This window comes from Neophocaena asiaeorientalis, unplaced genomic scaffold (assembly GCF_003031525.2).
Source record: "Neophocaena asiaeorientalis asiaeorientalis breed wild unplaced genomic scaffold, Neophocaena_asiaeorientalis_V1.1 scaffold397, whole genome shotgun sequence".
Lineage (NCBI taxonomy): Eukaryota > Metazoa > Chordata > Mammalia > Artiodactyla > Phocoenidae > Neophocaena > Neophocaena asiaeorientalis.
The window spans coordinates 3,742,307-3,756,486 of NW_020173231.1; the positions used below are offsets into that span (position 1 = coordinate 3,742,307).

The following is a 14,180-nucleotide window of genomic DNA, read 5'->3' on the forward strand; positions in this document are numbered from 1 at the left end:
AATAGCATGTACTATCTTTGCAGGTAGCAGGTGGGGTAGTTGGGAAAGGAGGTGATATTTGAGGGATGTCTGGAAGTGGAAGCTAGTAGGTATTTGCCAAGGTGTTGAGGGAGCTCTTATATCTGAGGAAACAATATGAACAAAAGCCTGGAACCCTAAAGTATTTGACATTTGGGGTATCAGTGATTATAGCTCACTGTGGGTAGAGTGTAGGGCGTCAGGGAGGAGGTGTGAAAAAAGAGAGGATGTTGTTGGCTTGGTGGAGCAGCAGCTGATGAATTTGGAGAGATAAGTTGGTCTACATCTCCTCCAGTGTGTGCTGTTGAAAAGTTTAGATTTCTTATATATGCTGTGGAGATCCACAGCCGAGAAAGACTTACGTTTTAGGAAGAAAATGCTGGAATATGGATTGGAAAAGGAAGAAATTGGTTCATTTATTCAATAAACATTTATTGAGCATCTACTACGTGAAAATAGCTATTCTAGGCACTTAGGATACAAAGGAGAACAACAAAAAAAGATATCTGCCCAGGTTGAGCTTACCACTTCTAGTGTAGGGAGATAGTATACCAATAAACATAGTAAATAAATCATACAGTATACTAAGAGGCATAAATGCTAAGAAAGAAGAGAAAGTAGAGTAAGGTGGTGTGAAAATGCCAGGTGGGGAGTAGTTGCAATTTAAATAAGGTGGCAGCACTACTATATATAAAATAGATAACTAATAAGGACGTACTGTATAGCACAGGGAACTCTACTCAATACTCTGTAATGGCCTATGTGGGAAAAGAATCTAAAAAAGAGTGGAGATATGTGTATGTATAACTGATTCACTTTGCTGTACACCTGAAACTAACACAACATTGTAAATCAACTATACTCCAATTAAAAAAAAGAAGAAAGTACACATACCAGATGGGAAGCTGGCCATGTTTCTTCCTCCTTGACCTATAAACAGAAAAATCAGGTTGCCTTAATAAAGTGGGACTTTATTTTATTTTTTTTGTGGTACGCAGGCCTCTCACCGGGGACTTTTTAATTTAATTTAATTTACCCCTGCATCGGCAGGCGGACTCTCAACCACTGCGCCACCAGGGAAGCCCTAAAGTGAGACTTTAGAATGGAGAGAAGGAATAGATTGGGGGAATGTATTTTTCTTTTTCCTTTTTTTGCCCTGTTTGTTGTAAAGTAAAACACAAACAGAAGCTACACAAAACAAATATATAATGTAATGAATTATTATAAGATGAACGACCTTAAACAACCACCCTGCTAAAAAAGTGAAATGTTGCCAGCCACACCAGAAACCTCTCCATTTGTCACACCCCAATCACAAGTCCCTCCATCCCAGAGGACCTGATTTTTATGGTAATCACTTTCCTGCATTTCTTGATAGTTTCATTAACCAAATGTATATCCCTGGATGCTCTGAGTCTTGCCAACTGAAAAAAGATTCTTTGATATACCTTCTAAGTCTATTAAAATCTACAGGTTTTCTCTCCTTCCTTTTTTTTCCCCCTTACAAATGATCAGCTGAAGAACTGGGCCATTTGACCTTTAGGATTTCTCACAACCTGGATTTTTCTGATTACACACTCATGGTGCAGCTTGTATGACGTAGAAGTTGACAGTTGGACCCAGAGTCTTTGATCAGGCTCAGGTGCCATCTCAGTGACCACGACTATTGGCACTGGAGTCTTCTTTCATTGAGAAGCACATGAAAGTGGTGGTTGTCTTTTTGCAAAGTTAATAGCTGTTTCTGCTCAATGCCTAGAATTGATTAGGGATTGCAAAACGGTGATATTCTAATTATATCATATCTGTTTTATCTATTAGCTGGAATATTTTTATAAAGAGACATTTCCCCTTATCTATTATTTTGTTACCAAGTGGTACAGTTCCTGTAGGAAAGGCAGGCTAGATAAATGCCTTTTCATTTATTAATCAGTTTTCAAGGTAATAAGTTGGTTCCCTGTCATCCTCAATGTTTATTACTCTATCAAGTTTTTCTCCTCAGAAAGTGAGAAAGGGAGCCCTGGCTGGCCAGTTTCAAGAATTCGTGGGTGCTAGGCTGCGCCAGTGTCTTCAGACCTCATCTGCTATATTGGATTAGACAAAACCCCTCCAATTGTCAGCTCCTGTTCTAAAATTAGCTCATCATATGTTCCAGTGAACACTTGCTGGCTATTTTGGAGTTCTCCTCTTTTCATATCTATCAGATACCCCTCTGCTTTTTCCTGTGTAGATGCTAATACCATACAGGTTATGTGGCTGTTGGTTTGTCCACAACTGCTTATATTTTAGGTTTGTGAGGAATATCTTATCACCAAGTTTGGTTGTAAATGTTTTCCATGGAATTTTGGTTTTGCTCTCTAGTTGCTTCGTCTGTTTTTATGTGGAGATCAGGAAGATTAAAAAAAAAAATTGCACTGCCACCAATACCATCTTCCCAGAAAGGGGTTGAATCGTAGAAGCATTAGAGTAGAATTGAGAATAACTAAAGTTTCTGAGTTGGAAGTTTTGGTGAATGGTAATTTCATGGATGAGGATTAAAAATAGAAGAGGAGAAAGGTAGTAAGTGGAAGATAAGATCAGTTTTTGATTTCTTAGATTTAAAATGCTTATGAGATACCCTAATAGAAAAACCTTTTTAAAAAAATATGCTTCTAGAATTTGATAGAGAGAGCTAGGTGATGAAAGATGAACACTTCGAAGGTAACTGAAGCCATTATAAGTTGGAGAAATTAGTATTTTTGGTAAAAATTACAGTGTGAAAAACCAGTAGAATAGAAATCATGCAATTGAAGATGAAAGAGACACTAATAAGCATTTGTGAGTGAGTAGTTTTATGTATTTTCCATAAATATGTACAACAAATGCAGGTTTACAGAGCAGCGATCCAAAGATGACACTGTTCAAAGCTCCAGTTATATGGATGCAACAGAGTTTTTGGTTATTAGGTGAATGTAGGTGCTATATATGCTAAGTATAATCTTAAGAGAATGAATTTGTAAAATCTGAGTATTTTTCCTATTAGAAAAATAGATGTTAAATGTTCATAAAAATAAAATGCTTAGGTGAAGATGTTAACTATTCATAAGCTGCAAGATTTAATATTTTAAGCAGACTATAGTATATTATCACAGGTCCTCTATTTCAAGAGTGGGTGAAAAAGTCTTCTCTCTTATGAGCTATTCCAGATACTCAGATGCTCTGACCTCAGAGGGGCCCCAATAGTGTGCATATTTGAACATTCCTTTTTAAAACTTTCATTAGCATTAAATGTCATCCCAAATGACTTACTTTTGACCTCTGTCTTTTCCTTTCTTCTTCTTTCTAAAATTAGGCCAGTCTTCAGAGACCTGAGATTAAACTTGAATCACTAAAAGAAGATATTAAGGAATTCTTTAAAATATCAGGTTTGTAAGTTGCTTTTTTTTCCTTCTCTGATTCTTTAAGGCAAAATAAGGAAATACTTTATTTTGAGGGAACACTGTATCCACAGCCAATTACTCATCCAAGTTTGTGTAACAGTCGCGGGATACATTTCTATTTGGGGAGAATTAGAACTTTCAGATATTTCTGCAGAAATGCTGCAAAAATTCAGGAACACTGTGGGAATGACTGCTTTACATTAATCAGTTTTAAATACTGTTTACTTTCCTGGTCAAAATACATCCTGAATGTATTAAGAATCTCCATAGTTAAGTAACTTGACTTTTACCTTTCATTTGTGGCTTTTTTCCTTCTCTGCTTCTTTTCTCTCCTATGTTTCTTTTCTCTCCTCTTTTCTACCCTTTCAGAGAAAACAGAAGAAAATCCCAACTTTTTTAGAGCAAGCTGTTTAGCAGCCCTTGCACATGGGAACTGAGATATTAAGTGGTTTACTTGCCCGTATAAGTTCAAGTAGTTAGCAGCCAAGCGAACTGATCTGACTGATGGTGCCTCATAATAATCTACTTCTCTTGTTTAGGAGTTTAATGACTAGTTAATTGTCACGAATTACTTGTAATCTTTGTCAAGTGCCTGGCTGTTTCTTGCCCTTCCCTTGGCACATTTCTCATAGCTCTGGTAGTGCGATAGCCCAAGATTTTGGCATTCATTGAGTACCTTAACAGTGGAAGAAGGAAATATTCTTCTCATCTTAAGAAAATGGTGCCATAGTTTTATAATAATAAATCATGTTGATGACTTTGCTACTTAGTGTTAGCCAAGGGATATTGGTAAATATATAAGAAATAATTCCTTAGTATAACACTTTACACAGCAACTGGAAGTTGATAAAGTTCTTTCACAAATGAATGTAATGTTAAAGTTTTTGTGAGATAAATTTAATTATAATGTATGTTTATTTTTAAAACTAATATGTTTGTATGTTTTACTCCTTTTTTTTTAATAGGTTGGGAGAAGAAACTTCAGAATGCTGTGTATAGTGAACTGAGTGTGTGAGTTTTTCCTACCTATTTTGAGATACTCTTATGTTTAGCTGTATTTGCTTTGTAAGTAACGAATATAGTATTGCTATGTGTACTCAGTGTTATTATTTCTCATTAGTATTTAAATGGCATTTCAAGTAAGTTAATACTATTAAAAATTACAGTCTTGCCTGAGAATTAATAGGTGGGGTTTTTTTATTGCCAACATTTTTATACTAATTCATTTATCCAGTGTAATTAGGAAATACGATATTTCTCATAAGTTAATATGTTGGATAATTTAAGCTTACCAATGTTCTTTTTATTGTTGCCATTTTGGATATTATCCTTCTGTCTTTGTAAACTGATCATTTTAAACACAATTAACTCTTTTTTTAAAAAATTGGTGTCATTATTAAGAACATTAATGTTTTTATTTATCTGGATTTGTTCTCAGAGTCTGCTGAAGTGTACAGAACTATTTGTCATTACAAAAAGTATAGATCCCAAATGTTAGCTTTTGTAGTTTATTTAATGTTCCATTATTCATCTGTTATTTATTTCTAGCACTATGCCAGGCACTGGGAATATAGCATAGAACAATGAACACAATTTCTGCCTTCATGGAGTTTATAATCTAACAGAGTTCTTAAGTCTTTTTTTCTTTTTTTTTCCTGCTATCAATGTGTCTCTAGCATTCTCTAGTTTCTCACACTCCCATTTCCAATTTGCTCCTTCTAATCTGCTGTTAACTGGGAAAAGAGATAACCCAATTTACCAGAATTGTCTGTAAAACAAAGAGACTCAGATGAATGCTTGTGGATTTGTGCTTAGACACACGTTTTTGTTTTTTAAATTTATTTATTATTTTATTTTTGGCTGCGTTGGGTCTTCGTTGCTGCACGTGGGCTTTCTCTAGTTGTGGTGATCGGGGGGCTACTCTTCGTTGTGGTGCGCGGACTTCTCATTGCGGTGGCTTCTCTTGTCGCAGAGCACGGGCTCTAGGTGCGCGGGCTTCAGTAGTTGCAGCACATGGGCTCAGTAGTTGTGGTTCACGGGCTCTAGGGCGCAGGCTCAGTAGCTGTGGTGCACGGGCTTTGTTGCTCCACGGCATGTGGGATCTTCCTGGACCAGGGCTTGAACCCGTGTCCCCTGCATTGGCAGGCAGATTCTCAACCACTGGGCCACCAGGGAAGCCTGACACACATTTTTAAAATTAGTATTTGCTTCTTTGGTTATTGCTATCTTCTGAGTTGGTTTTTGACCTCTTAAATAACATCACATATAAAATGCTATCTGTTAACTAAAGTTGATTGTGATCATGCCTTTTGTTCTAGTCACCAAAGGAAAAGACATTTATCATGACAAATAAGGTTTCAAAATTCCCCAAATGTAGTAGAAATACCACGGGTTGATTAGACTAATATGGACATGGTGATTTATCTCTCTGCCTGTTAAAGCTTGTAACTTCAGTGTCTTTGTCTCTGATATGGGCAGAATAAAAGCATCTGCTGTGTATAATTCCAAATATTAGATTTTCATCTGAGGAGATATTACTGATGATTGCTATTTTTGCAGCATAATGCATTCCTGAAAATTGTTCTATGAGACAGAGTGCCTTTTTACTTGCTGGCAGGGACAGTATTTCATTCATTGTCATATCTTTGATATCCTACATAATAGACGTTAAATAAATATTTTATTTTGAATAACTTGTTGAGACATTTGAAGGAGCCCAATAATACTACCTTTTTCCTCACTTGGGTTCTGAACAAATTGAGAAAATAAAATAAAATATAAAGGCAAATGGGGGATCAAAATTATACTTTTATTTGTGGTAAAGACTGGGTAGGAGGACATAGCTTAGTGCAAGAGCAAAATAAGCTGTTTAACTGAACTCTAGGCTTAAATAGACTTAACCTTCTAGTTAAATAGCATTGGTGAGTGTGTTCAGCTTAGTCTTCCAAAATTTAAAAGTTGAAGAAGGCATTAAACCTCTTCTGTGGTGTAATGAGTAAAGCCCTGGAGAGAGAGGCCAAGAATGTTACGGTGAGGGAGCTCTTTTCATGTGGAAGGGCACATCTGGAGTGGGAAGAAGTGTTTCCTAACATAAGTCAGAAGAATAAAGTGGACTTAGCATATTCTGTTGCATTTTTCATTGGCAAAAACCATGATGGATAAGTAAAGAAAGCAAAAGTGAAGTAGAAATATTTATTGTTAAGTAATTGGAACTGAAAAAAAAATCCATACTCTCATTACTAATAGAAGTATGGACATGTGAGCTCTACAGATCAGACATGGAATTTGCTCATGTCATTTTACTTATTTTAGTAAACATTCCAAATATTTTAGTCAGTTTTTTTTTTTTTGCGGTACGCGGGCCTCTCACTGCTGCGGCCTCTCCCGTTGCGGAGCACAGGCTCTGGATGCGCAGGCTCAGCGGCCATGGCTCACGGGCCCAGCTGCTCCGCGGCATGTGGGATCTTCCCGGACCGGGGCACGAACCCGTGTCCCCTGAATCGGCAGGCGGACTCTCAACCACTGCGCCACCAGGGAAGCCCTAGTCAGATTTTTATTTAACAAATATAGCAGAACATTTTCTGTATTCTGTTATTACATGAAACTTGTAACTCTAGCCCAGGTTAGTTCTTCCCACTTCAAAACTGCCTACTTTGTTTAACTATTATTGTGTTAATAACTACTTAATATTATGTTGATGATAATTTACATTGATTGAATGCTTATTTTATGTCCAGCACTGTGGTAAGCACTTTTAGGTATTACCTTGTATTAGGTAGTCTTTATAACCACCCTATGAAGTAGAATTTATAATTATCATCATTTTACAGAAGAGAAAAATGAGTCTTAGACCACTTAAGTAACTTGCTGAAGGTCATATAGCTTGTAAATGGCAGTGCTAGGGTTTCACCTCTAGCTGTCTGATTCTAAAACCATACATTTTACTACATTTCACATATACAGTAAATCCCCTACATATGAACCTTCAGGCTGAGAACTTTCAAAGATGTGAACGTGCCTTTGCATGTCCAATTACGTAAATTAGTTCACGTGTCTGGCATACATTGTCACATGCATGCATCCTGTACAAGTGGTTGTGCTTTTGTGTACTTTACTGTACAGTACTGTATAGAGTACAGTAGTACAGTATCTTTATTTCAAGCTAGATCTGCAAAAGGACAACTTCAACGCATGTCCAATTACGTAAATTAGTTCACGTGTCTGGCATACTTTGTCACATGCATGCATCCTGTACAAGTGGTTGTGCTTTTGTGTACTTTACTGTACAGTACTGTATAGAGTACAGTAGTACAGTATCTTTATTTCAAGCTAGATCTGCAAAAGGACAACTTCATTGAACTCCTTGCTGTGCAACAAGAGGAGCTTTCTAATGAAAACCTGATGGAATTGGAGGCCCAGGGAAAGGACGAAGAGAGACAAGAGGAAGAAGAGATAACTGAAAAGCCGAAGAGATTCACGACATAGGAAATGGCAAGAGGATTTTCTTTATCTGAGGAGGCACTGTTAGTTTGTGAGGCACAGGACCCAAACGTAGAATGGTAGACGAATGTTGCAGCAGCCATTCAGAATGCAATCCAGTGCTACCGTGTCATCTTCAATGAGAAAAAAAGAGCTACTATCCAGACATCACTGGATCGGTTTTTCAAGAGAGTAGATAGAACTGAATCCAGCAAGGAACCAGAACCTGTGCCGTCAGTGTCAGGTGTGAGTGAAATTGCAGTTTGCCCTCCGTCTCCTATTGCTGACGATCCTTCAGCTCTACCATCTCCCATCTCCTCTCCCTCCTCCAGTCAGTAACTCTTCTTGCCTGTTTCACTCGATGCCAGCCCTGTATGCCAGCTGTTGTCCTGTACTACTGTACTTTTCAAGGTGCTATACTGTTAAGAATTAAAATGTTTTCTTTACTTTTTGTGCTTGTTTTTTATGTATTATTTGTATGAAAAGTATTATAAACCTATTACAGTTTGGAACTATATAGCTGATTGTATTAGTTGGGTAGCTAGGCTAACTTTGTTGTTCTTACGAACGCACTCTCAGAATGGAACTCGTTCGTATGTAGGGGACTTACTGTATTTACATCTTGTTTCTTACCTAGATTACAAGTGTTCTGAAACAAGAATTATGTCTTACATTTCTTTGAGTATCTCCTATAGCATCAAATAAATGACGTTGAGTCAGCAAGTAGTTACTGAGCCAACCACCAATGCTGGCGCAAAATAAATATTTGTTGAATTGAGGACAGTTAGTATAACTGTTAATCCTAAACTACTGTAAAGATTTAGAAAATGTACCGATTTCTTTGTGTCCTATTCTTTACTGTATTTTGTGTAGAGCAGTTTATAAAGAATTAGAAGACCTATTGTTTTCCCTTAAGGAATATAAATTAAAGAAATATATAAACCTTTTTAAACCTCCTATATATGTATATATTATAAAAAACATGTACTGTAGTCTACTGCTATAGTAGATATATGCAAGTGTCTACCATACCTTGGAGAGGTATAAATGCTGAACTACAGTGGGCCCAAAATGGAAAGATTTTAGATAATGAGTACCTTACACTAGACCACAAGATTGGGTAAGTATAGACATTCACGGTGTTCTCTGGAAGAGTCCTCAGGTGGTAGACCTGGACACCTCCAAAGTGTCCTAATCATAGCTCTTCTTTGCCCTCTTAGTTGTTTGTTTGTTTGTTTTTTATCTTTATTGGAGTATAATTGCTTCACAATACTGTGTTAGTTTCTGTTGTACACCAAAGTGAATCAGCCATATGCATACACATGTCCCCATATCCTCTCCCTCTTGAGCCTCCCTCCCACCCTCCCTATCCCACCCCTCTAGGTCATCGCAAAGCACCGAGCTGATCTCCCTGTGCTACGCTGCTGTTTCCCACTAGCTAACTATTTTACATTAGGTAGTGTATATATGTCGATGCTACTCTCATTTCACCACAGCTTCTCCCTCCCACCCCGTGTCCTCAAGTCCATTTTCTGTGTCTACCTCTTTATTCCTGCCCTGCAACTGGGTTCATCAGTACCATTTTTTTTTTTTTTAGATTCCATACATATGTGTTAGCACACGGTATTTGTTTTTCTCTTTCTGACTTACTTCACTCTGTATGACGGGCTCTAGGTCCATCCACCTCACTACAAATAACTCAATTTCGTTTCTTTTTATGGCTGAGTAATGGTCCATTGTATACATGTGCCACATCCTCTCCATCCATTCATCTGTCGATGGACACAAAGGCTGCTTCCATGTCCTGGATATTGCAAATAGAGCTGCAGTGAACACTGTGGTACATGACTTTTTCCAAACTATGGTTTTCTCAGGGTATATGCCCAATAGTGGGATTGCTGGGTCATATGGTAGTTCTGTTTTAGGTTTTTTAAGGAACCTCCATACTGTTTTCCATAGTGGTTGTAACAATTTACATTCCCACCAACAGTGCAAGAGGGTTCCCTTTTCACCACAACCCTTCCAGCATTTATTGTTTCTAGATATTTTGATGATGGCCATTCTGACATTATGAGGTGATACCTCATTGTGCTTTTAATTTGCATTTCTCTAATAATTAATGATGTTGAGCATCTTTTCATGTGCCTCTTGGCCATCTGTATGTCTTCCTTGGTGAGTCTAGTTAGGTCTTCCGTCCATCTTTTAATTGGAATCTTTGTTTTTTTGACATTGAGCTCCATGAGCTGTTTGTATATTTTGTAGATTAATCCTTGGTCTGTTGTTTCATTTGCAACTATTTTCTCCCATTCTGAGGGTTGTCTTTTTGTCTTACTTATGGTTTCCTTTGTTGTGCAAAAGATTTTAAGTTCAATTAAGTCCCATTTGTTTATTTCTGTTTTTATTTCTGTTACTCTAGGAGGTGGGTCAAAAAAGATCTTGTTGTGGTTTATGTCAAAGTGTGTTTTTCCTATGTTTTCCTCTAAGAGTTTTATAGTGTCTGGTCTTAAATTTAGGTCTTTAATCCATTATGAGTTTATTTTTGTGTATGGTGTTATGTAGTGTTCTAATATCATTCTTTACGTGTAGCTGTCCAGTTTTCCCAGCACCACTTATTGAAGTGGCTGTCTTTTCTCCATTGTATGTTCTTGCCTCTTTCTCGTAAATTAGGTGACCATATGTGCGTGGGTTTATCTCTGGGCATTCTATCCTGGACCATTGATCTATATTTCTGTTTTTGTTCCAGTACCATACTGTCTTGACTACTGTAGCTTTGTGGTATTGCTTAAAGTCAGGGAGCCTGATTCCTCCAACTCTGTTTTTCTTTCTCAAGATTGCTTTGGCTCTTCGGGGTCTTTTGTGTTTCCATATGAATTGTAAAATTTTTTGTTCTAATTCTGTGAAGAATGCCATTGGTAGTTTGATAGGGATTGCACTGAACCTGTAGATTGCTTTGGGTAGTATAGTCATTTTCAGAATATTGATTCTTCCAATCCAAGAGCATAGTATATTTCTCCATCTGTTTATGTCATCTTTGATTTCTTTCATCAGTGTTTTATAGTTTTCTGAGTACAGGTCTTTTGCCTCCTTAGGTAGGTTTATTCCTAGGTATTTTATTCTTTGTGCTGTGATGGTAAATGGGATTGTTTCCTTAATTTCTTGTTCTGATTTTTCATCGTCGGTGTATAGTAATGCAAGAGATTTCTTTGCATTAATTTTGTATCCTGCAGCCTTACCGAATTCATTGGTTAGTTCTAGTAGTTTTGTGGTGGCATCCTTAGGATTTTCTCTGTATCGTATCATGTCACCTGCAAAGAGTGACAGTTTTACTTCTTTTCCAATTTGTATTCCTTTTATTTCTTTTTTTTCTCTGGTTGCCATGGCCAGGAAATCCAAAACTATGTTGAATAAGAGTGGCGAGAGTGGACATCCTTGTCTTGTTCCTGATCTTAGTAGAAATGGCTTCAGTTTTTCACCATTGAGAACGATGTTGGCTGTGGGTTTGTCATATATGGCCTTTACTATGTTGAGGTAGGTTCCCTCACTGCCCATTTTCTGGAGAGTTTTTATCAAATGGGTGTTGAATTTTGTCAAAAGCTTTTTCTTCATCTATTGAGATGATCATATGGTTTTTATTCCTAAATTTGTTAATGTGGTGTATCACATTGATTGATTTGCATTACTGAAGAATCCTTGCATCCCTGGGATAAATCCCACTTGATCATGGTGTATGAACTGTTTAAAGTGTTGTTGGATTCTGTTTGCTAATATTTTGTTGCGGATTTTTGCGTCCATGTTCATCAGTGATATTGGCCTGTAATTTTCTTGTTTTGTGATGTCTTTCTCTGGTTTTGATATCAGGGTGATGGTGGCCTCGTAAAATAAGCTTGGGAGTGTTCCTTCCTCTGCAATTTTGGGGAAGATTTTGAGAAGGATCAGTGTTAGCTCTTCTCTAAATGTTTGATAGAATTCGTCTGTGAAGCCTTCTGGTCCTGGACTTTTGTTTGTTGGAACATTTTTAATTACAGTTTCAATTTCATTACTTGTGATAGGTATGTATATATTTTCTAATTCTTCCTGGTTCAGTTATGGAAAATTGTACCTTTCCAAGAATCTGTCCATTTCCTCGTGGTTGTGCATAATTTTGGCATATAGTTGTTTGTAGTAGCCTCTTACAATCCTTTGTGTTTCTGCTGTGTCAGTTGTGATTTCTCCTTTTTCCTTTCTAATTTTATTGATTTGCATCCTCTCCCTTTTATTCTTGATGAGTCTGGCTAAGGGTTTATCAATTTTTATCTTCTCAAAGAACAAGCTTTTAGTGTTATTGATCTTTCCTATTGTTTTCTTCGTTTCTATTTCATTTATTTCTTCTCTGATCTTTATGATTTCTTTCCTTCTACTGACTTTGGGTTTTCTTTGTTCTTCTTTCTCTAGTTGTTTTAAGTGTAGAGTTAGATTGTTTACTTGAGATTTTTCTTATTTCTTGAGTTGAGATTAAATTGCTATAAACTTCCCTCATAGAACTGCTTTTGCTGTGTCCCATAGGTTTTGGGTCATCGTATTTTTATTGTCGCTTGTTTCTATATATTTTAAATTTTCTTCTTTGATTTCTTCAGTGATCTCTTGGTTATTTAGTAGTGCACTGTTTAGCCTCCATGTGTTTGTGCTTTTTACAGTTTTTTTTTCCTGTAATTCATTTCCAATCTCATAGCATTGTGGTCAGAAAAGATGCTGGATACGATTTCAATTTCCTTAAATTTTCCAAGGCTTGATTTGTGACCCAAGATGTGATCTATCCTGGAGAATGTTCCATGTGCACTTGAGAAGAAAATGTATTCTGCCACTTTTGGGTGGAATGGTCTATAAATATCAATTAAATCTATGTGGTCTATTGTGTCATTTAAAGCTTGTGTTTCCTTATTTATTTTCTGTTTGGGTGATCTGTCCATTACTGTAAGTGGGATGTTAAAGTGCCCTGCTATTATTGTGTTACTATCGATTTCTCCTTTCATGGTTGTTAGCATTTGCCTTATGTATTGAGGTGCTCCTCAATGTTTATTGGGTGCATAAACATTTATAATTGTTATATCTTCTTCTTGGATTGATCCTTTGATCATTACGTAGTGTCCCTCCTTATTTCTTGCAACAATCTTTAATTTAAAGTCTACTTTATCTGATATGAGTATTGCTACTCCAGCTTTCTTTTGATTTCCATTTTCATGGAATATCTTTTTCCATCCCTTCACTTTCACTCTATATGTGTCCCTAGATCTGAAGTGGGTCTCTTGTAGGCAGCATATATATGGGTCTTGTTTTCGTATCCATTCAGTCAGTCTGTGTCTTTTGGTTGTAGCATTTAATCCATTTACATTCAAGGTTATTATCGATATGTATGTTCCTATTACCATTTTCTTAATTGTTTTGGGTTTGTTTGTTATTTTGGGGGGGATTTGTTTTTGTGGGTTTTTACTTCTCTTGTGTTTCCCACCTAGAGAAGTTTCTTTAGCATTTGTTGTAAAGTTGGTTTGATGGTGCTGAATTCTCTTAGCTTTTGCTTGTCTGAAAAGCTTTTGACTTCCCCATCCAATCTGAATGCGATCTTTGCTGGCTAGAGTAATCTTGGTTTTAGGTTTTTCTCTTTCATCACTTTAAGTGTATCCTGTCACTCCCTTCTGTCTTGCAGAGTTTCTGCTGAAAAATCAGCTGATAACCTTATGGCGATACCTTTGTATGTTATATTTTGTTTTGCCCTTTCTGCTTTTAATATTTTTTCTTTGAATTTAATTTTTGTTAGTTTCATTAATATGTGTCTTGGTGTGTTTTTCCTAGGGTTTATCCTGAATGGGACTCTCTGTGCTTCCTGGACTTGGGTGACTATTTCATTTCCCACGTTAGGGAAGTTTTTGACTATAATCTCCTCAAATATTTTCTCAGTCCCTTTCTTTTTCTGTTCTTCTTCTGGGACCCCTACATTCAAATGTTGGTGCGTTTAGTGTTGTCCCAGAGGTCTCTGAGATTATCTTCAATTCTTTTAATTCTTTTTTCTTTATTCTGCTCCTCAGCAGTTATTTTCACCATTTTGTCTTCCAGCTTACTTATTCGTTCTTCTGCCTCAGTTATTTTGTTATTGATTCATTCTAGTGTATTTTTCATTTTAGTTATTGTGTTGTTCATCTCTATTTGTGCTTTAGTCCTTCTAGATCTTTGTTAAACATTTTTTGTATTTTGTCAATCCGTGCCTCCATTCTATTTCTGAGATTGTGATTCATT

General features: G+C 36.7%; 1 protein-coding gene across 1 annotated transcript in view; it reads left to right on the top strand.

Moving 5' to 3' along the window:
* Positions 1–14,180, top strand: part of TBC1D19 (TBC1 domain family member 19) — a 152,272-nt gene that overhangs the window by 27,327 nt on the left and 110,765 nt on the right. The window contains exons 2-3 of the mRNA XM_024745549.1: positions 3,347–3,419; positions 4,400–4,445. Of these exons, the coding sequence (XP_024601317.1) occupies positions 3,347–3,419; positions 4,400–4,445 (119 nt within the window). The remainder of the gene's footprint in view (positions 1–3,346; positions 3,420–4,399; positions 4,446–14,180) is intronic.